The sequence below is a fragment of the Amphiura filiformis genome, chromosome 19 (assembly GCF_039555335.1).
Source record: "Amphiura filiformis chromosome 19, Afil_fr2py, whole genome shotgun sequence".
Lineage (NCBI taxonomy): Eukaryota > Metazoa > Echinodermata > Ophiuroidea > Amphilepidida > Amphiuridae > Amphiura > Amphiura filiformis.
Genome location: NC_092646.1, coordinates 36057225 through 36079194, shown reverse-complemented (window position 1 = coordinate 36079194; position 21970 = coordinate 36057225). Strand labels below are relative to the sequence as shown.

General features: G+C 38.5%; 2 protein-coding genes across 2 annotated transcripts in view; both read right to left on the bottom strand.

The window, feature by feature from the left end:
- LOC140140533 (uncharacterized) overlaps positions 1–104 on the bottom strand; it is a 53720-nt gene extending 53616 nt beyond the window's left edge. Inside the window, exon 1 of the mRNA XM_072162292.1 lies at positions 6–104. Coding sequence (XP_072018393.1) covers positions 6–104 — 99 coding nt within the window. The remainder of the gene's footprint in view (positions 1–5) is intronic.
- A 144-nt stretch (positions 105–248) lies between these two features.
- LOC140140532 (uncharacterized) overlaps positions 249–21970 on the bottom strand; it is a 105861-nt gene continuing 84139 nt past the window's right edge. The window contains exons 31-39 of the mRNA XM_072162291.1: positions 20032–20098; positions 19321–19391; positions 13059–13187; positions 12478–12597; positions 8623–8823; positions 7035–7148; positions 5562–5609; positions 4476–4711; positions 249–722 (exon numbers count right to left, since the gene is read on the bottom strand). Coding sequence (XP_072018392.1) covers positions 366–722; positions 4476–4711; positions 5562–5609; positions 7035–7148; positions 8623–8823; positions 12478–12597; positions 13059–13187; positions 19321–19391; positions 20032–20098 — 1343 coding nt within the window. The 3' untranslated portion in view covers positions 249–365. The remainder of the gene's footprint in view (positions 723–4475; positions 4712–5561; positions 5610–7034; positions 7149–8622; positions 8824–12477; positions 12598–13058; positions 13188–19320; positions 19392–20031; positions 20099–21970) is intronic.

The following is a 21970-nucleotide window of genomic DNA, read 5'->3' as shown; positions in this document are numbered from 1 at the left end:
GGTACTAAGTTGTCGAGAACCAAATCCGCTGAAACCAGCTGGTTTTGAAACTGGCAAAGATCTTCCTCCAAAACTAAAGCCATCAGCATCAGGTTGAGAGGCATGTTCCGAGAGTTTTTTTGCAGGCCTTCTGGCCCCAATTGGTGTTTTTCTTGTAAGCCTGCTCAAAAAATCACTTCTAGCGTTTGATGGTGATGGTGGACCACCCCCACCCCCACCACCTTCAAGATTAGAGGAAAGTCCAAATCGTTGCAGTGCAGGTGGTGGAGGTGCACTGCCAGCTCCTGTAGATGAGTGTGCTCTGTCTTGGAAGGCCAGTACAAAAGGAGGTAATTCCTGGTGGTGGGAGTGGTGGAGGTGCACTGTCAATTCCTAGTGGCGGGATAGGAGGTAAAATCCTGAAGGTGAAGGTGCATCAGCAAGTCGCATAGGTGGTGGGGTGGTAGACCGAGTCCTGGAGGTGGAGGTGCATCAGCAAGTTGCATAGGTGGTGGGGGTGGGAGGCCAAGTCCTGGAGGTGGCGGTGGTGGTGGTGCACCACCTTGTTGTGCAGGTAGGAGAACAGCTTGTGATGGTGGGAGGCCAGCTCCTTGAGATGTGGGTGGTGGGGATGGGACTTTGCGTTCGTGTTCAATGGGGCCTTTCAGGGTTAGGATCCCTCTTTTACTCTTGGCCTCATGACCAACGTAGCAATCTTTCTGTCCCATGCCGACCATTACTCCCTGCAGTAATTATAAAATGTAAAAAGAAAAAGATGGTTTCACAAGAAGGGAGAATTAACTAAAATATCAAACACTTCATGTTGCAAAATGTCAGCAGTAGCTAATGGCTATGGGCTGGTTTAGGCACAGTCTTTCAGGGTCAAAAGGTTAGTTTTGTGAGGACATCCATTGGGCTATTCCAGTTGAAATCCACACTACCCCTGTGGAAGTTTTGGAAATATTTACCACAGGGGGAGTATGTTTTTCAAATGTAATTGGTCAGGATTAATCATTTTGAAACTCATACTCCCCTGTATTATGGTTTTACCTTTATTATCGACAACTGGGGTGAGTATTTCAAATGGAAGCTACCCAATTGTCTATTCTATTTGAAACTCATACTCCCTCCGTGGAAGATATTAGCTAAATCGTCCACAGGAGTAGTGTGGATTTTAAATGGAATAGCCAATTTTCAAGGCAATTTGGCTCAATCATGCTACAGTGCAACAGAGCATTAATGCCCAAAATTTAAAAGCGATACAATTCATGAACAATATACACTACACATAAAAAAATATTACTACAAGGGATTTTCAACATATAAGAATCCTAACAATCAAGTACCAACATGCACAGTTTTGTCCTTATATCACTTTTGGGTTTTTAACAAAATGTTATCAAACCTCTACTGTGATTGGCAGCTGCATAAAGCATCTCTTTGATAGCTGGTAATGCCTAGCCATTCAGCAAGTTGCTACTAACTGACCTTGATAGGCTTGAATGAGCACTGTCATCTGCTACAAAACCATCACACTCAAGGACATGGTCACTCCATAATGCTACAGGGAACACAGTACTTTGACAATAGAATGAAAGACTCATTATTGATTAGGCGCGGATTTTAAAAGAACAGCTCCTGTGCGTGTATAGCAAAAAAATTGGAATAGAATGTTTGGAATTTTATAACTAAAATACTAAATGCATTTTGCAAAATGTGCTCTGACAAATCTATGAAGCATTTCATTAGCTTTAATTTGACATATTGCTTGACATGTTTGGAATTATGGTAAATCATAAAAAATATTTATTATCGCAAATTAATTAATCAATATTATGTCCATTAATTAAAAAAATAAATACAAATATGCAAATTTTCTCTGACAGAATTGTAGGATTTGACAAGTCAATCTTTCTTGTAAGTTTTATTTTTTATAACATATTTACTTTTGACGAAAAAAAATAAATTCATTTTTTTCATACATTTCTTTTTATTATGCTAATTATATGAAAATAAACGAAAACATGTCATATTTTGCAACCTTGTTAAAGATCAGAGTTTGATAAAAAAATGTTGTAAGTGACATATTTCACTTTAAATTATGTGTCAATCTGTCCAAAATTCAGTTTTGGGCATTTATGCTCTGTTGCACTGTAGAGCCACCCAGACAACCACATCCTTACGAATACAAATGTCCAAAGTTTTTAATCCTATGAACTACCTGCCTATTGGTCAAAAAAGAAGTTTTCATTATCAATTGGACCAATCAGCAACATTGTTAGAATAATTTCACCACCCAAAAAATTGGGGTGAATTATTTGCAAAGCTCCATTCTGATTGGTAATTAAAGTGAAGATATCATGTAATTGACCAATCAGAGGCAATGTTAGATTGGCAGGTAGTGCTCAGGGGGTTAATTAAATGTGTTCAACTAAAGTTACAGTTTGAAGGGATAACAAGGCAAAGGCATGGGGCAGTTGATTCAGACCTGCCAACCTACCGAAGTCAGAAAGAGGGACATTGAGACCAAAACCTTGTACATGTAAACAAACCTGGTACCGACAAATTCAATGACTTGAGGTGTGCAATACTTTCAGGATTAAAAGAAGTTTTTGCAGGTCTGAATTTATCACAATACACTAAAGAGAAAGCTATAGCAACATGTTCAAGTGACACTTGCATCATTTTCTGCTGTTCTTAAATATAAATTTGCCATCACTGAAATTTTCAGAAAGCACCTCTTTTTCACTTTGGTAAACCCCAAATGAGGGACAGTCCCTCAAAATGAGGGACAATTGGCAGGTCTGTAGATTGCCTCGGTGCCTTGGGTTATTTTGGTCCCTGGTTGTTTAACACAGTAAAAAATTCACCAAAAGTACATGCCCTGACTGTTGTGTCAGTCTGTTAACCCTAACACCTGTAAACACCACAAAATACCACAAAGATAACCACTGCGCATGAAGGGTGAAGCAATCACCCTCAGTTCTATATGTGCATGGAATCACTGGCCAGCGAAACCCCGTGGCTCCAGGTCGTTGATTGTGTGTCTGGCACTGGAGGGGTCTACCGTTCAAATCCCAGGGGTACCAGGTGACTTCTTTGTTTATCTTCTCTCCTTTTTTTTTTTTTTTCTTTTTTAACTTCCAATAGCAAAAGCAGTTTTCAGTGCTAGGGCTAACTAACAGGTATTTTCCTAGATTGAGGCCTATATTAACCCTAAACCTGTAAACACCACAAAATACCATGAAGATAACCATGTGATGCCATGATGCGATCACCCTAAATCCTACGTGCGCATGAAATTGCTGACCAGGCCAGATAAACCCCTGTGGCTACTGGTTGATGATTGTGTGCAAGACACTGGAGGGGTTTAAAGTTTTCAACATATTTCAACATATGTACGTGACATGATCAAGGGGAATGAGTCACATGTTGACCATGGTCAAAAATAAGGTTTACATATGTTTCTAAAGAAGACATTTAGTGCTTTCAGAAACTGAAAATCCCATGTTGATACGACTTTTCTTTGCAAACTCAATTTATCAATCGCTGAAAACAATATAAAACAAAAGAATTTTAACACTTTCTTTGCCAATATCTCAAAATCAATATTAGCGACATACTGACTTATTTCCCTTGATTGTGTCACAAATAGCCATATTACACATTAAGGCCACCACAGAACCCCATTAAATGGCTAAAATAGCTTGTGAGGTTTCTTTCAATTTACTTTGTAATTTCAGCTTTAAATGGACAGAAACTCTTCCTAACAATTATTACTAATATATTACTTCAGCATTTTGGGTAAAGAACAACAAAAATTAAATTTGACAGAAATCGTACATTATGGCTTCAAGTTAAATTTAAACAAAGCTTGTCTTAGCCATGGCCAAAGCAGATAACAGACTGCAGACAAGCAGTCAAAGTCTCAGCATCACCAGATAATTTTTAAAATTTATTTTAATGAGGGCCGATTGTTACATGAAATGCGACAGGCGAAACTGCTATGCATTTACCGCGTATTTTCAATTTTGAACTTGAATTTGCCGCGTATTTTCACTGTCTATCACGTATCGCGAAGACACGCAAAGCTCTTCTATCGCATAGGCACGCAACACTGGCGTGATTGTTAGACACGGCACAATCGAACAATCGGCCCTCATTAATATGCGAGAATTCACAGCATACAATGCACAGGGACTTTGACTGTTGATACATGGTCTGTAGAAGTCTGTGGTCTTAGCACTCTTAGGGAACAAACCCAAAGATCGATGATGTCCTATAAACGTAACTAGTTTAATTTCTCAGCAGACCCGCTCCCTCCCTGCCAGAAACGTAATAATGAAATGTTGAAAATTTTGACATAATAATAAATATGACACATTCTTCAGACCAATGTTTTTTTTACAAACGTAATCGAGTATTTTTACCCCTCCCCTAAACGAAACTAGTTTCGCTTTATAGGACGCCATCGATCTTTTGGTGTGTTCCCTTACCTGGTGTCTTGGCCGGCCTACTATACTTGGGAAGACGGTCCTGGGTGCATCGTCACCAGCAAACCCTGCCTTGGTCGTATCAAACCCAAGGTCAATAATTAGCGCTGATATATCATCAGCAGCAGTTGCTAGCTCAACAGTTTCCAGCTGTGCCATTGCAGGAGGGGGAGGTGGTGGAGGCGGTGGTGGCGGTAATTCAGGCGGTATTTCAAGCAGTGTTCCAGAGGATGCCAATTCTAGATGACGACAGAAAAATGCATGGTGGTTGAATTAAAATGATAATTAGGCCATCGAGCTATTAATAGAAGAATCCATGAACCCAGTTCCCTTTGTACTATAATCGTTATGAGTCGATACTGAGCAATCAGGTATGAATGGTGCAAGAGCTATCTTAAGGACAACTAAACCAATACTTGTTTGTACTCATTTTAATGCATGTTTCATGCTGATTCCAAATATGTGATGTGATCAAGCAAAATCAGTCAGAACTTGCTCAACAATCCTAGTTTTGAGATATGGGCCAAATAATATACATGTGTAGGGTGGAAAAATCAAAATTGACTTTTTGCAAGAATGGAAGGGAAAAACATTCTTCTTTCACATGAAAATATTTTTTTATGAAATTCCGAAGGGAAAATGTTAAATAAGTGACCCCCATTCAACTTTGATAATTGTCAAAACTTGTGAAATTATTCCAAAAGAAGCTCAGATTTAGCCTTTTGTTATTCCAAATTTTGTAGCCATATCTTAAACCAAGGTATCGTTGCTAAGTTGACTATAACATGTATTTTAGGTGTGCTAAAAAGGGCTCAATTAAAGTACTCTTAACATTTTCTTTGTTTCTTTCTTTTTAATGTACCAGTGTTCAAACTGTTGTAACTTTGTAACCAAAGATCGTATTGACATGGGGTTTTCACCAATGTGGAGCTTTGAATACCTTGAAAATGAAAATGTAACAATCCCAAAATGAACATGGGCCTACTTCAGACTGATTTTGCTTGGTCGCATCACATATGGTCATGAAAATTTACAAAATTTGAAACTTGTCGTCTGCAGTCGACACCCGTGTGAAGACGGTTAACTTACCATACATCTGTTCCTCTGGTGCTAGGTATCCATCATCATCTGAAGAACCTATGGAAGACAAAGAGAGAGAGAAATAGAGTGTGACAGAGAGGGGGCAGAGATGCAGAGAGAGAGAGCGGACGAGAGAGAGGCGGCAGGCAGAGACAGAGATATAATTTTAATACTTTGGGAATCTTGGCAGCTAGGGCCTAAAAAAATTGTTTGATTGGCGTAACCCGACCTACCCTACATGTACATGTAGGCTTGACCCTGATTTTTTTTCAAGGCCTTTTTCACATGCAATTTACAGCTTTAAAAGTTAAAAAAAAATCCCTACCTACCTTCCCTAATTTTTTTATGTTACGCCAAAAAAAAATTTTTTTTTCGGGCCTAATCCCAATTGCAAACAGAGATACACAGATCACTATTCTTTGGTTCAGCTTAAGTTCAGTAGTGATGTCAATGCTCTTTCATAGTTGCACTGCAAGCGTGCCGACAAACCGCCATAGTACGCATTCGTGTATGTTCTGCATGATTAACTTTATGAACACAACTTTTGATACTGTGACCAACAGCAAAATACGCACTTTCTTCACTACCGAAATTGAGGTAACCAATGTATAGTGTCACCAGCTTTCACATTCTTTATTTTGGCTGTTATATTTGTTTCACGTTGATTCCATCACCACAATGAAAGACCCTGGGGCTTGAACCAGCTTTCGCACACAGTTCTTATTTTAAAAAAAAGCCAAATCAGCTACTTAATTTAGCATGTTTTGACGTCAACTTTGAGAACTCTGGCCATATGGATCTCCAAATATTGGGAAAAAGGATAAACCAAACCATATGTATAAATTATGCAAATCAGCTCTTAATTAGCATATTTTGCACTGAAAATCTAATCAGGTTGAGATCTTCTGGCCAATTTGCTCCTACCAAGTAACATCACTGTACCCCATACGGATCTCCAGATAATGGGAAAAAACCCTGACCGTACACATAAATTATGCAAATCAACTATGGTACTTGCTCTCATGTTGAGAACCTCTTGCCAAACTACCCCTACCAAGTTACATCACTGTACATACAAATCTCCAGGTATTGAAACAAATGGAGCACACATACATATATACAAACACACACTTTGTTCACCCCCAACCATTGGACATTGTTTATTGCAAATATTTTTACGAGTCTGACACCATACCAACAAACAAACTTTTTCAGTCATAACAAGCATAACACGAATAACATGCGCAGTTGGTAGACTACAAAAAAGTAGGTTATTCCAGTTGAAATCCATATACCTAGCTGCTATGGAAGAAATTATCTTAATTTCCTACACATGGGGTGTAGATTTCCAATGGTGTCCCCCATTCAGGTAGTCCCATTTGAAATTCTCACTCCCTGTGCTCCCTGTGTGAGAGATTACGATCATATCTTCCATAGAGGGTAAACATATTTCAACCGACATAGCCTAATCTACATAATTACCCCAGTCACTGTCCGAGTCACCGTCTTCGTCAAACTCATCGTCATCAAGTGTTGACCTTCTGGAAAGCAAATTTTCTACGATGGAGCTCTTATCCACTGCTTTTAAGCCACAAGCTGCGAACAAAATGAAAAATAACCAGATATAAAATCAAATCAAATATATGTGACGTGTCATGTCAAAGCAGACACTTTTGGGCAGGTTATCAATTTTGAGGTTTTTACATATCTTAAATATAGAGATATTTTGCTCCACAACGCTGTTTTCCCCAATGAAATAGGACATTCCTAAGCGAAGATATTGAGATCGTAAGTTATGGTATTATAAAATTGGAAATTGAGATATTGGCCTTTAAAAATATTATTGACAATGTTGAGAGTAGGATTTACCTTGAAACGTGTCTCAAAAATACAAGATGTCAGTTATTTTCTGGTCTGAAACTATCAGACAATATTTTTAACATCAATAATATCACAAATTCGCAACAAACCCAAATGGTAAAAAATTCACCCCCCCCCCCCAGTAGATTTTTGGCTATTTCTCCATTTACGATCCTGCCCAAAAGTGTCTGCTTTTGACATGACACGTCACATATAACGGGCCCGCAACATCATCCATGGCATTATAAGCATGGTGATTTTGCAAATCTGAATTCCTTTTTGAAGTGTCGCATTAATGTGGACCAGTATAACACCAAAGTTTTAAATCTGAGTGCGCCGGTGGATCTACTCAAAATATTGGACCTGCCTGTCGTCTATCACACGGTAGAGGATAGTAAAAACAAAAATTCCTATCATTTATTATCATGAGAGACACAAGCTAGAGGGGCACTTGTCTTATCCAGCTTTTTTTGAATAATATGAGTATGATTGACAGCCCTTGTAAAACCATCCACTTCTACCGAAATAAGATGCATTCATCATGTTGATACACCAAACCTAACAATGAAGTCAAGTTACAGATCAACTCACATAGTTGCGTTTTCGTCCCTGAACAACACACTTACCGAAACTGAAAAAAATAAAAAGACCCTACCTTTTTTAATTTGACTAAGACAATAGAAACAAATTAGTTTGATCTTTCAATCAACCATCGATACTTGGTCGATCCTTATTATGAAATCAATTAACTACTGTTAATTGTGATAACATATGAATATTTGCCTGTATTGATATTGACCATTCTTAAACACTTGAGAATGTTCCTGCAATCTTATTGGCTCTCACCCGTGTGATATGACACGATATCACAATGGTCAGCGCATGTGCATCGATGTGATACCCGTACTCTCGATTTTAACCAATTGGAGGCGCATAGCAACAACAGGACTAACAACATGCGACATCATTATTTTTGGCGTAAAACAACTCGGCTTCGCCTTGTTGTTTTACTTAAAATAATGATGTCGCCCGTGTTATATGAGACGATAGATGCACTCCAGTGGCCAAAACCAATACCTTTATTCTCTAAATATAAATTTATCATTAATTCAGATTAATAACTTGATATTTCATTAATAATAAGCATCGAAACCGCCGACGGCAGATCCAAAGATCAAACAAATTTGGTTCTGGTGCCCAAGATACTCACTCATGTTGATATTTCTCTTCTTTGAAAATTGTGGTGCTACTTCTATTCTGGTTAGTTTATGACCTTTTTGAATTGCTCTGAGAAGATCACTCCTGCCATCTCTCTGCATTGAAAGTTGTGACTCCTGTGGCAGATGTGACATAACTGGTGGTGGTGGTGATGGTGGTGGTGGTATTTCAGTTGGTATTCCAGATGTCAAACCTAGATGAAGAGTAATGGTGACTGAATTTTAACTCCCTGAGCACTACCTGCCGATCTAACATTGCCTCTGATTGGTCAATTACATGACATTTTCACTTTAATCACCAATCAGAATGGAACTTTGCAAATAATTCATCCTAATGTTTTTGCGTAATGAAATTATTCTAACAATGTTGCTGATTGGTCCAATTGATAATGAGAACTTCTTTTTGGCCAATCAGCAGGTAGTTCTCATGGAGTTAAAAAATAGGTCATCCAAAGATATGGGTAGTGAACACCACACATAGTAAATACTTATACGAGACTTTTTTCTTTCAATTTCAACCTTTTGACAACCTCAGTGTGTGACCTTGAACACCACCATTACATTGCAGCATTGATTACCAACAAACCTGATCTTATGAAGGTAGGACTTAAAATCCTAAAATGGGTTTCGCTAATTGGAGGCCATGTCTGGACCACAATATGATTGCTTTTAGTTATCTGACCCCTCTGTCGTAATGGTAGCTTGACAAACTGAGAATAGTGTACAGGATACAATCCGAGAACAGTCCCAACTTTCTTCACTGAATGGTTTGCCTCAATTTTGCTATCAAAATTGTATGATATATGCCTATGATTGTACTTTCATTTGGCAAATGATTTGTCATCAAGACTCTCCCTAATCTCAGAAAACAGCGATAAAGACCTTGATCTATAGTGACCAAGTGCTGATCTCCTAAAGGGTAGGAGATCCAGGTACTCCCACTGGATGCATAATTACACTGATTAATGTAGTATGTCTTATTACTTTTTAGCCAAATATAGATTAAACTTGCCTTGGCCCTCATTCTAAGTGTATAGGTGTGGACCTGATTATGCCAACTGGAATAATTTTTTTGCATGAAGATTCTGGGACCTCCATCTAGAAAACACCCTGGAATACCCAAAATGTTAATGGATTTATGCTGAAAACACTGTCATCAGAGTCCCTCGGATTTATGGCAGCCTTAAGATCCACAAGAAAGATACCCTCTTCGTCCCATAATTGATTATACTGGCTCGATAGGATATTTGTATCCCGTTCATTAGCGGATATCATAAGTCCTGTAGTAGGCACTTCTTGTCACCACATGCTTAATTCAAAGCAGCTAGCTGACGACTTAGAGGAGGCAACCATCAAGGAAGACGAATGCCTCATTTCACATGATGCGGTGTCTCTTTTCACCAACACTCCTATCGAGATCACCTTAGACATCATTCATCGGAAATTGGAGAACGATCATGATCTCAAAAAACAGACGCTTCTTAATGTTGACAATCTCATGGAATTAGTCAAGTTTATATTAACCACAATGTACTTCACTTCGAAAGGCAACATATACCAACAGAAGAAAGGCATGGCTATGGGCAGCCCTCTAAGCCCCATTGCAGTGGACCTTTCTATGGAATGGCTGGAAGAGGAAACTATTGCAACAGCCCCGCTCACCTGTAAGCCTACCCTCTGGGAAAGATATGTTGACAACGTGCTAGAGATCATTAAGCGTGGAGAAGTGGAAAACTTAACTGAACACCTCAACCAAGTAGATCCGACGGGTAGTATTAAGTTCACGTACGAGGAGGAATCAGAAGGCAGCATACCATTCTTAGACACTCTCATCATCAAGAAACCAGATGGCACGACCAAACTTTGCATATACAGGAAACCAACCCACACAGACCAATACTTACAGTTCCAATCCCACCACCCTCTTCATCAGAAGTTAGGAGTAGTAAGAACCTTGCTCGACAGGAAGGATAGCATAGTCACTGAGCCAGAAGATCAGCACAAAGACGAGTTGCACATCAAACAAGCTCTCAAACAGTGTGGTTATCCGGAATGGACCATCAACAAGGTGAAGGAAGAGAAAGAGAATCCAAAACCAAAGAAAAAGCCATCAAATGACAGCAAAGAAAAGAACAAAGGTTTTGTTGTCATTCCCTATGTAGAGGGACTGTCAGAGCACGTGTCCAGTGTTTTCAAGAAACACAGTTTTTCCTTTGTTTCAAACCTCACCGCACTTTACGAAATTTGCTTGTGCACCCCAAGGACAAACGTGACCCTTTGCAGACTGCCGAGGCAATTTATGAGATCCCATGCCAAAACTGTCCCAAAACATACATTGGTGAAACAGGTCGTTTGTTCGGCAAAAGGCTTTCAGAACACAAATCAGAAACTGAGAAAATAAGTGCAAAAAGCTTAACCCGGGCTCAAAGAAAAGTCTCAACATCAGAAATCCACGAATCAGCAATAGTAGAACATGTAGCAGCCGAAAATCACGTAATTGGGTGGGAGGAGGCACAGATCATTGACCAAGAAACAGACAAAACAACACGCTGGCTGAAGGAGGCAATCTGGATAAGAAGTAGAGGGCAGAACACCATGAACAAAGACGAGGGGGCTTACAAACTCGATAAGATCTACGATCAACTCATCAAAAAACAGCAACCAGGAAGTTTGGTTACGTCATCAAGACCAAACAGTGTTGCCGTTTCATCAAACATCTAGAAACACCACAACAGAGTGATCAAGATTCCTGATAGGAATTGAAATATTTCTGAGTAAGTACCAGCATTATTGGAGCTGAAAAAGAACCTTTTCTACCGTGTCATCAGAGTTGTTATATTTTTCCTGATTGATTCTTCATTATCAATGCCACTGTACCCGCACGTATATCATTAGTGAAGACGTCAGCAAGTTTTTTGGTCCTTGGATGATCTTCAAGAATGCTTATTCCATCCTTGAACTAGAAGGACCATTTTGTTGCTGTTGAATATCAAGCAACTGTAAATTGTTAAATTTCATCTGAGTTTTCAGCTCTGTCGGAAAATAAGTGCAAAAAGCTTAACCCGGGCTCAAAGAAAAGTCTCAACATCAGAAATCCACGAATCAGCAATAGTAGAACATGTAGCAGCCGAAAATCACGTAATTGGGTGGGAGGAGGCACAGATCATTGACCAAGAAACAGACAAAACAACACGCTGGCTGAAGGAGGCAATCTGGATAAGAAGTAGAGGCAGAACACCATGAACAAAGGCGAGGGGGCTTACAAACTCGATAAGATCTACGATCAACTCATCAAAAAACAGCAACCAGGAAGTTTGGTTACGTCATCAAGACCAAACAGTGTTGCCGTTTCATCAAACATCTAGAAACACCACAACAGAGTGATCAAGATTTCTGATAGGAATTGAAATATTTCTGAGTAAGTACCAGCATTATTGGAGCTGAAAAAGAACCTTTTCTACCGTGTCATCAGAGTTGTTATATTTTTCCTGATTGATTCTTCATTATCAATGCCACTGTACCCATACGTATATCATTAGTGAAGACGTCAGCAAGTTTTTGGTCCTTGGATGATCTTCAAGAATGCTTATTCCATCCTTGAACTAGAAGGACCATTTTGTTGCTGTTGAATATCAAGCAACTGTAAATTGTTAAATTTCATCTGAGTTTTCAGCTCTGTCGGGAGCAAATTCCATGATGATTCTGTGTTCACTTCTTGTAGTACATGTGAATTCAAGGTGTCCTACCCATATACAGTGCGACAAAAATCGAATATTTCTGCAGTAATGTTTTGAAGGAACAAGCTTTTAAATGAGACCAAATCATTACTGTGCGACAAAGTAGCATACCTTGTTCTACAATCTTTTTGCACTCTTGTATAAGATTACCCCAGCCGTCCCAGGCACCGTTTTTGTAAACCTCATCTTTATCACAAAGAAGTGGTGCCGATTGTATTCCACAACAACCTGCTAACAAAATGAAAAACAACCAGAAATAAAATAATAAAGGAGAGGGTGAAAATAATGTCCATGATTTCTGGGGGGCATCCCCTGGCTATGCCACTGATACACTGCAGGCCCGCAACATCATCTATCATCACAAGTATGGTGATTGTGTAAATCTTAAGTTCTTTTTAAAGTGTTGAGTTAATGTGGACCAGTGTAACATCAAAGTTTTAAATTTGAGTTTGGACCTGCTATCCTGCCTATTTAAACATAATTATTACCATGAGAGAGAGCGAGAGGAGTGCTTGACCACTTTAAACACCGGTGTTCCAAATAACTTGTCTTATCCAGCCTTTATTGACAAATATGAATATGATTGACAGCACTCGTAAAATCCATCCACCGTTTTGATTTCTGAAGAATACACTTACAGAAATTGAAAAGATAAAAAGACCCTACCTTTTGAATATGACTAAGATACTCACATGAGATACCTCGCTCCCTAAATAAGTGTGGTGCTACCGTTTGAACTGCTTCAAACAGATCACTCAAGCTATCTTTCTGAAGTGGTGGCGGTAATGGTGGTATTTCAGTTGGTATTCCAGATTCCAAATCTAGGTGAAGAGTAATGGTGACTGAATTTTAACCCCCTGAGCACTACCTGCCGATCTAACATTGCCTCTGATTGGTCAATTACATGATATCATCACTTTAATCACCAATCAGAATGGGCTTTGCAAATAATTCACCCCAATTTTTTTGCGTGGTGAAATTATTCTAACAATGTTGCTGATTGGGCCAATTGATAATGAGAACTTCTTTTTGGCCAATCGGCAGGTAGTTCTCATGGGGTTAAAAAATAGGTAATCCAAAGATATGGGTAGTGAACACCACACATAGTAAATACTTAAAGGAGACTTTTTTCTTTCAATTTCAACCTTTTTGACAACCTCAGTGTGTGACCTTGAACACCACCATTACATGAAAGTCCCCAAATTTGGTGGCAATTGGAACTGATCATGAACTGCTCATGTGAGACCAGAATTTGACTTTAAAGCCTATTTACAAGTTGACTTCAATGACCTTTGACCTCCGTATGTGACCTTGGATACCACCAATATATGAAGGTATTCATAATGCAGCTATGACTTGAGTTTGGTTGCAATTGAACTGCCGATACAAAACCAAATTTTAACCAAAGCCTTACATAATTGTTGACAGACACACTGATTAAATAATAATAACACTAAGTAGTAGTAGTAGTAGTAATAATAATAATAATAACTAGAGCGGTTCTCGACTTGCGCGGTTCTCGACGCAAAGCGTCGGCCACAATGCCTCCACCTTGAGGCATATCATTTTAACCAGTGATGACCTCTGGGTGACCTTGGATGACCCTGGAATGATCTTCCAAAAATTTTGACTCTAAATGTTGACTGTACCCACCAAGTTTCATGCCCATACGACAGTTTTTAGTAACTTGACCTCAGATAACCCCAAAATGACCTTCCAAAATTTTGGCTCTAAATGTTGACTGTACTCACCCAGTTTCATGTCCATACGGCAGTTTTTGCTAATTTGACCTCAGATGACCCCTGCATGACCTCGGGTGACCTTGACCCACTGACCAATACAAACTTGTTCTGTCTAGGGTCAAGATGCACCCACCCACCAAGTTTGAGGAACGTATGACCCCTAGTCTCCGAGAAAATGGTATTTTGCTTGTTACGCATAAATTATGCAAATTAGATACTTAATTACCATATTTTGTGCTGAAAATCTAATCAGGTCAAGAACCTCTGGCCCTGCTACTCCCCACCAAGTTACGTCACTGTAACCCATACGGATCTCCAGATAATCTGTTCACAAGGTTTTTGGCTTGATACGCATCAAATACGCATAAATTATGCAAATTAGGTACTTAATTAGCATATTTTGCACTGAAAATCTAAACCGGTCGAGAACATCTGGCCACGCTACTTCCCACCAAGTTACGTCACTGTACCCCATACGGATCTCCAGATAATCTGTTCACAAGGTATTTTGCTTATTACGCATATTACGCATAAATTATGCAAATTAGGTACTTAATTACCATATTTTTGCGACGAAAATCTCCTATAATTTGAAGACCCCCAATAACCATCCCTCCACCAACTTGCATCACTGTACGTCTTACCAGTTCTGAGAAATTGCACTCGCAAGCTCGGACGGACAGAGAGACAGACAGACAGACAGACAGACAGACAGACAGACGGACAACCAGGAAACATAATACCTCCGGTGGAGGCATAATAATAATAATAATAATAATAATAATAATAATAGTAATAATAAATAATAGTAATAATAATAATAATAATAATAATAATAATAATAATAAAAAGTGGAAATTTACATGATTTTGGGGGTTTTGCCTCAAAAGTGGGGGGCAAGAAAAAAATATTTGGGGCCAAATGCCCCTTTCCCCCAACCCCGTAGCACCACCACTGCAAAGTGCACCACAGGTCGATATGCTGCCAAGTCCCTAAGGGCAGCGCAAGTTGGCCTGAATGCTGAGTGTGACAGAAGGATCAGCAAGTATGGATAATCAACCATCATTCTGATGATACCTACCAACTAATAAGCCAAGGATTTTCGGGTAATTTTGTGCCAGGTACCTGACACATTTTTCGGGCAGGTAATCGGGTACCCGTGAAAAAAAATTGACACAAATTCAATGCAGTTTGAAATCATTAATAGAGTATAACATGAACATAAATTATCACCTTGCATATTATTATTTTTATTTTTATAACTCAACCATAAATGATCCTAGCATTTAGCTCTAGATCCAGGGACACTCTGAAACCCGAAAAATAAATAACTTTAAAAAAACACCTAGAAACGTCATGGTTATAGACACAAGGCGTCGATTGGGATGCCTCCACCACAGGGCGATTTAAATTCAGAAAGATTAGAATGTCACACTGTATGAGTGGTAAACAAACAAACAAACATAACCTCAAATGACCTTTGACCTCTGTATGTGACATTGGATACCACCAATACATGGTGCCCATAATGCAGGTACGACCCAAATTTGGTTGCATTAGGATTTTAACTGTTCATATATGAGACCATATTTTAACCAAAAGTCTTAAATAATGGTATTTTACAAATTGACCTTTGACCTCAGTATATGACCTTGAACATCACCCAAAAACAAGTAGCCAGAGTTTCTGACCATGACCCACCTATATTGAAAGTCAATCCACCCCTCCATTCACAGGGTTCACAGGTTTTTGCCGCAGGTGGAAACCGCTTGGCAAAAACAATTTTTGCCTGCCGGCAAAAATGGCAAAAACTAAAAAAGTGATTCTTTAAAAGTTGAGTGCTACTGTTTATGAGCTTTCTGTGTTACTTTTTAATACTTGAGTGACTATATGTGAGTTTTTGTCAGTTTTTGCCATTTTTGCCAGTTTAAACCAGGCAAAAACTGGCAAAAACAGGTTTTTGGCCAGTTTTTGCCACTGGCAACGGCAAAAACCGAACCCTGTCCATTCATGAGAAACAGCATCCGGGGGGAGGGATGGAAAAACAGACATTGCAAAAACAGTATGCCTCGCAATGGATGCATAAAAGTGCAGTGTCTGCTGTATGTATCTTAAGTCCAGCATGAACGTTGTAACCACTGGACCCGACATTGCCCTCATAAACTCTGACCTTCCTGTGTTAACTTACCCAAATGCTTATCAATAGCAGAATCAATCAGGTCCCTGATATTGTTCACTCCTCTCGTGCCTCCTCTGCCTAAATACTCTGCAAATGTCATGTTCCTTCCGTTCGACTCCGACGAGTTATCTCTTTTCCCGCCAGCGCACAAATCCTTCGATTCCGGCTTTATTGCAAGTTGCTGCGACGACGACAACCCACCGACCGACAAGTCTTGTGCGCGTGCACTAGGGTCAGCTGGGCTACCAGCAAAGAATCGTTTTTCGTCATTGGATGACACTTTGTCTCCAAACAAATCACCAGTCACTTCGTTAAGCACCATATCCTGATGGTGGTGATCTTCATCGGCGCTATCAGTGACGCTTGAGTCATCATCGTCACGCTTTTTATCAGTACTGTCATCAGGGAGGTTCAATTCCTTTTTCACAATATCTGCTGCTACTGCTACACTGCCGGGCTGTGTCGGTTCAGTTTTAATAGTCACACTGCTTCCCCAAACTTTGATTCCTACTTTCATATCAACATCGCCTTCGTGAGTACTAGACAGTCCTGGTTGTAACAGAGATGAAACATCCGGTTTCTGATCCACTTCCATTTTGATTTCCTTCTTCACCTCTACATGACAAATAAACATAACCTTTGACCTCTGTAGGTGACCTTCGATACCACCAATACATAAAGGTGCACATAATACAGGTACGACCCAAATTTGGTTGCATTAGGATTCAAACTGTTCATATGAGACCAGATTTTAACCAGATTTAAAAATAATGGTATTATACAAATTGACCTTCGACCTCAGTATATGACGTTGAACCCCACCAATAGATCAGGGTTCCCACAGCACAGCTAAGACCCAAGTTTGTTTGCAATAGGACTTGAACTGTTCATATGAGAACCAAAAGTCTTAATGGTATTTTACAAATTGACCTCAAATGACCTTTGACCTCAGTATATGACCTTGAACATCACCCAAAAAAATAGCCACAGTTAATGACCATGACCCACCTATCCTGAAAACCTGAAGTCATCTGCCCATCCATTCACGAGATACAGCATCTGGACAGAAGCACGGAAGGATGGATAGACGGATGAATAGAAAGACGGATGGATAGAAAGACAGAAGGACAGACATTGCAAAAACACTATGCCTCATGGTGGAGGCATAAAAAAATTATATATTTATTATTATTTTTTTTTGGAATTTCGGGTACCCGAGCAGGGAATTTCCTGCCAGGGTAATGTAATCTCGGGCAGGTACCTGCGAGCCAGCCCGAAAATCCCTGCCTTACTACCGACCATGATAAGTGAAACTGTCAATAGTGAGTAAAAGATTGGTTTTGTTCAAAAGAAATCTTCTATAATAAAGTTATGGGTAGGTCAACATAATATAAAGAGAGAAAAATAATAGTCAGCAATGGCAAATTCTTAATTCATTTGTTCAAAAAAACAGCCTTTTAACAGACAGAATTTCAACAAAATACTACTATTTTTGTTTTTTTCTCCCTTCAAATATCATACTGGTTTTATGAAGATGATACTAGTATAAATGAGAGCAAGCAGGAACTTCGGAAGAGTTCAGATGCAAAAGTCGATAAATGCCATTTTCAAATGATTTAGTTAAAGCCACCAACATCTACTCTATAATGCTAGCTTTAACAAATCCAATGTTTATTTTTTTGAAACTATGACCAAAAGTAGCACATATTTTTTTATTATTTTCTTTATATTTGACAAGTCATAAACTTAGTAATTAACTCTCTCCACGCGGGCATCGACTGCAGACGACAAGTTTCAATTTTTTTTTAAATAAAAACAAATTCATAATTGTAAATTTTCATGACCATATTTGGAATCAGCATGATAAATCCATTAAAATGAGTACAAACAAGCCAAGTATTGGTTCAGTGGTTTTTAAGATAGCTCTTGATATTTTGAGAAAATATCTCAAAACTTGGACTTTTTATGTTGAAGTCTATGGCTAGAATAGATTCACTAGGTTTGTTGATTAAAATGTACTTATTTCCATTTTGCTTGACAAAACCAATTTTGACAGCAAAGTTATTTTAATGTTAGGAAAGAAAAAGAGCAAGGTACACCAACTTGATGTGGGGAAACAAGTAACATACAGACTAGACAGTATGCACTAGAACAAGTGATGAAAATCACTGTGCATAAAAACAGACACGATAAACCAAACAACCAATGTAGGCACAAAAACAGGCAAAGTTTGATGGTCAAAAATTGCCAATTCCAGAGCCCACAGAAGTGGCAGGAAAACAGTACAAAAGTACACTGGAAGTGATGAAAATCACTGTGCACATAGCAGACAAACAAAACCAAACAGACAAAAAACAACCAAAGTTTCAAGCAGATACACTGCTCTTCTTCAGGGACAGACAACAAAATATAAAAGCAAACAACGAAAACTACATGCTGTAGTCAAAAACTGAATGCAAATTCAAATAGAACTCAGTTGCAAACAAGACAGCAAACTCAGAGCAAAATAAGCTGTGTCTCAACTCAATGGAAGGAAGTTCACTACAGGTAATGTTATTAAATTGCAAAATAAGTAATGTTTTATGACGATTGCGGTTGCAATTAATGGACGGCGCAGCAACTTTAGTACAACTCATATATCCCACAATGCAACACGATCTTGTTTTTCATTATCACTATCATCATCACTGTTATTATTATGAAAAAACATAGACTAATACAGACTATTCACCAACAGTCAAAGTTCCCGTGCTTTGTATGCTGTGAATTCTCGCATATTCATGAGGGCTGATCATTCGATTAAGCGTGTTTAACAATCATGCAAGCATTGCGTGCCTTTGCATATATATGCCATAGAACATTGTGTGTCATTGCGTTTACGTGAAAGACGATAAAAACATGCGGTATATGCATAGCAGTTTTGCCTGTTGTACTTCATGGAAGGAATAAACGACCCTCATTATTGGGTGATGTTGGGACTTTGGCTGTTTGTGTGTATCTCTTTAGTCCATGTGAAAAACAAATACACTTTACCTTCACTCAGATCAAGTGCTGTTAATTTCAAAGCATCAGCAAGATTTGGGCACTTTTGCTCCTTCATGATCCTATAACAAAATAAATAGAACCACCATATCAAATTCAAGTTATGTTTGTCAAATCAAAGTCTGTCCAAACCGTTCACATCTTGCTACTGTAATGCCACAAGTACATAGGAGATTTTTCCTGCCCAATGACGTCTTTCCACTGTTCTCCCCATTCATAAAAAAAATCAGAAAATTCAGCAATTTGAGGCAAAATATTGAGAAAAATGTTCACAATTTTTAAGTCTCCGGTTACATACCGTATTTCGTCAAATACATTTCCCAATTGGGGGCGTTTATTCAAGGTCAATTTTAGAACGATAATTCCTGTTAAAATCATTAGGTAAACTTAAAACTCACGCTAAAATGACGAACTATGAACTAGAAACACTAACTTCTGGTTCACTTCCGGGTTTCCAATCCAGATTTTCGCCAAAAAGTGACACTATTATCGACCATGTGTGCAACTTGGTAGCTTACTACACAAGATAGCATGAAAATATCGGAATTTTTTAAACATCTTGGTTGAAAAAAGTGGTGGGGGCATTTATTTGAGGGGGGCGACTATTTGACGAAATACGGTATCTCAAAACTTCACATAATCCAACTCATTTTTCTCGAATACATATCATACACAGAAGCCTTGAAGGCACAATTTATTTACCTCCTAAAGAAAATTTTCATGTCCTCCTGGAAATCATCATCTAGTTTGTCCTCCATGTCACCATAATCTGTTGAAAAAAAGGAAAGAAAAAGATGTCATGCCTAGAACTTGAGTGTGTATAAACACTTTTAAATATGTTGAATTCATTATTTTGGAGGAAGCAGCTAAACATTGCCGTTTTATTCTGTAGTTTTATTGCTGATATCAAATTAATCTGATTGATCTTCTTGTGATGTTTTGTGGCAATACACTTCTAGTGCCCGTTTCTATTCATCGTTATGTATTCTTCTCCCGTGCATTATTTTCGCGAACTACCCTTCACAGCCCAAATTATATAAACCTGCACGCTAAACAATGCATTATCTAAAACCTGCACGCTAAACAATAGATTCTAGATAATACGTGCACGCTCAAATACTAGAAATACTACTTTCACATAACCATAAAGTAGAGTTAGGTGGCGCTTTAGACACAGAGATCACATAACTATATAATTGTCTGTTCGATATATATACCAACAAAAAATGTACGAATATACATTCTGTGGTGTTAAAATGGTATAGTTACAAACGGTGTTCTACTATAATAGTGTACAATTACGAATAAGGTGCAACTCGCTAGACTTGAGTCCAGTCCTCGCTTTACGGAGTTTAGGATTAGGGTTTAGGGTTGGGATAGGGCAGTCTTGTAATAAGACTAGTAGAGTTGCACCCTTGCAAATATCATTTTCATAAATTATGATTAATGACCTCAAATAAATCAAACATCAAATGAGAATAATCGAGCTTCTATTAATTAAAAGGGCCAAAAACAGGTGGATCATAATTATACAAGATGACTCCATTGCAAAATATTCAGCATTTTACAAATGAAATACATGTAGGCCTATATCTAAAATAACATAGCCGGGCCGGAAACACACACTAGCGCATAATATCATGATCATGCTTTATAATACCATAGGCCTTCAAACACATGTGTTTGAAGGCCTATGATAATACTGAACAAATTGTTAAATCCCAATGTCGTGTGTTTTAATATAAGTAGTTCAAATTATAGAGCTATAAAGTCCAGTTGATATTCACCGTAGTACTAGTCTGACATCTAAATCGATCGTTTCCAACTGGTTCAGTGCTCTCTGTGTTCAAACCACGATATTAAATGATCACAACATAAAGTCAAGTCAATTAAACCATGCGTGAATAAGTTACCTAAGTATGACGTATGGCATAATCGATACCATTGATTACAGGGATTGATTTTCTTTACCAGTTAAATGCTACGTAGCTGGTCAATGTCCTGACGGTGTTTTTAAAATGTAAGATATTTTCCTAATATTAAAACTAATATAATGAATGCAGCAATTAATATTGCCTATTGTTTTAATAGGCCTACACTCAAAGTGTATGACGGATAATGTACTCGTGCAAATGCATTCGTCAAGATAATTGCACTTGCCATGGAGTTATTGCATTTAGCTTTCTAGCCTATCGGCTCTCAAGCTAAATGCAATAACTCCATGGCAAGTGCGATTATCTTGACGAATGCATTGCACTCAGTTCATTATCCTTATCATAACTAACTAACATTCCTCATAAAATAATCATGTGAATTATACGATCTTTAGCTTGCTTGTCATGTTATAATTACACAGTGGTTCATCAGAAATTGACAACTCTGCACCCAACGGGTCTGCATATTTTTATACCACTTGGGCAGCTAAGCTTCCCTCACGATATGACTTGTGGGTGATCATTGTTAATTTCCGATGAATCATTGCGTAACATGATTAAGGGATCTGGAATGAGCGTTTTGAGCGTTTCGGCAGTATTTTTTGTGCGACATGCGAGCACATCAGACATATCGAATTGCATTCTGAATACGATGAATGTCTTTCTGATATCAAATATTTTTCATTTTTTGAAATTCACGATATATT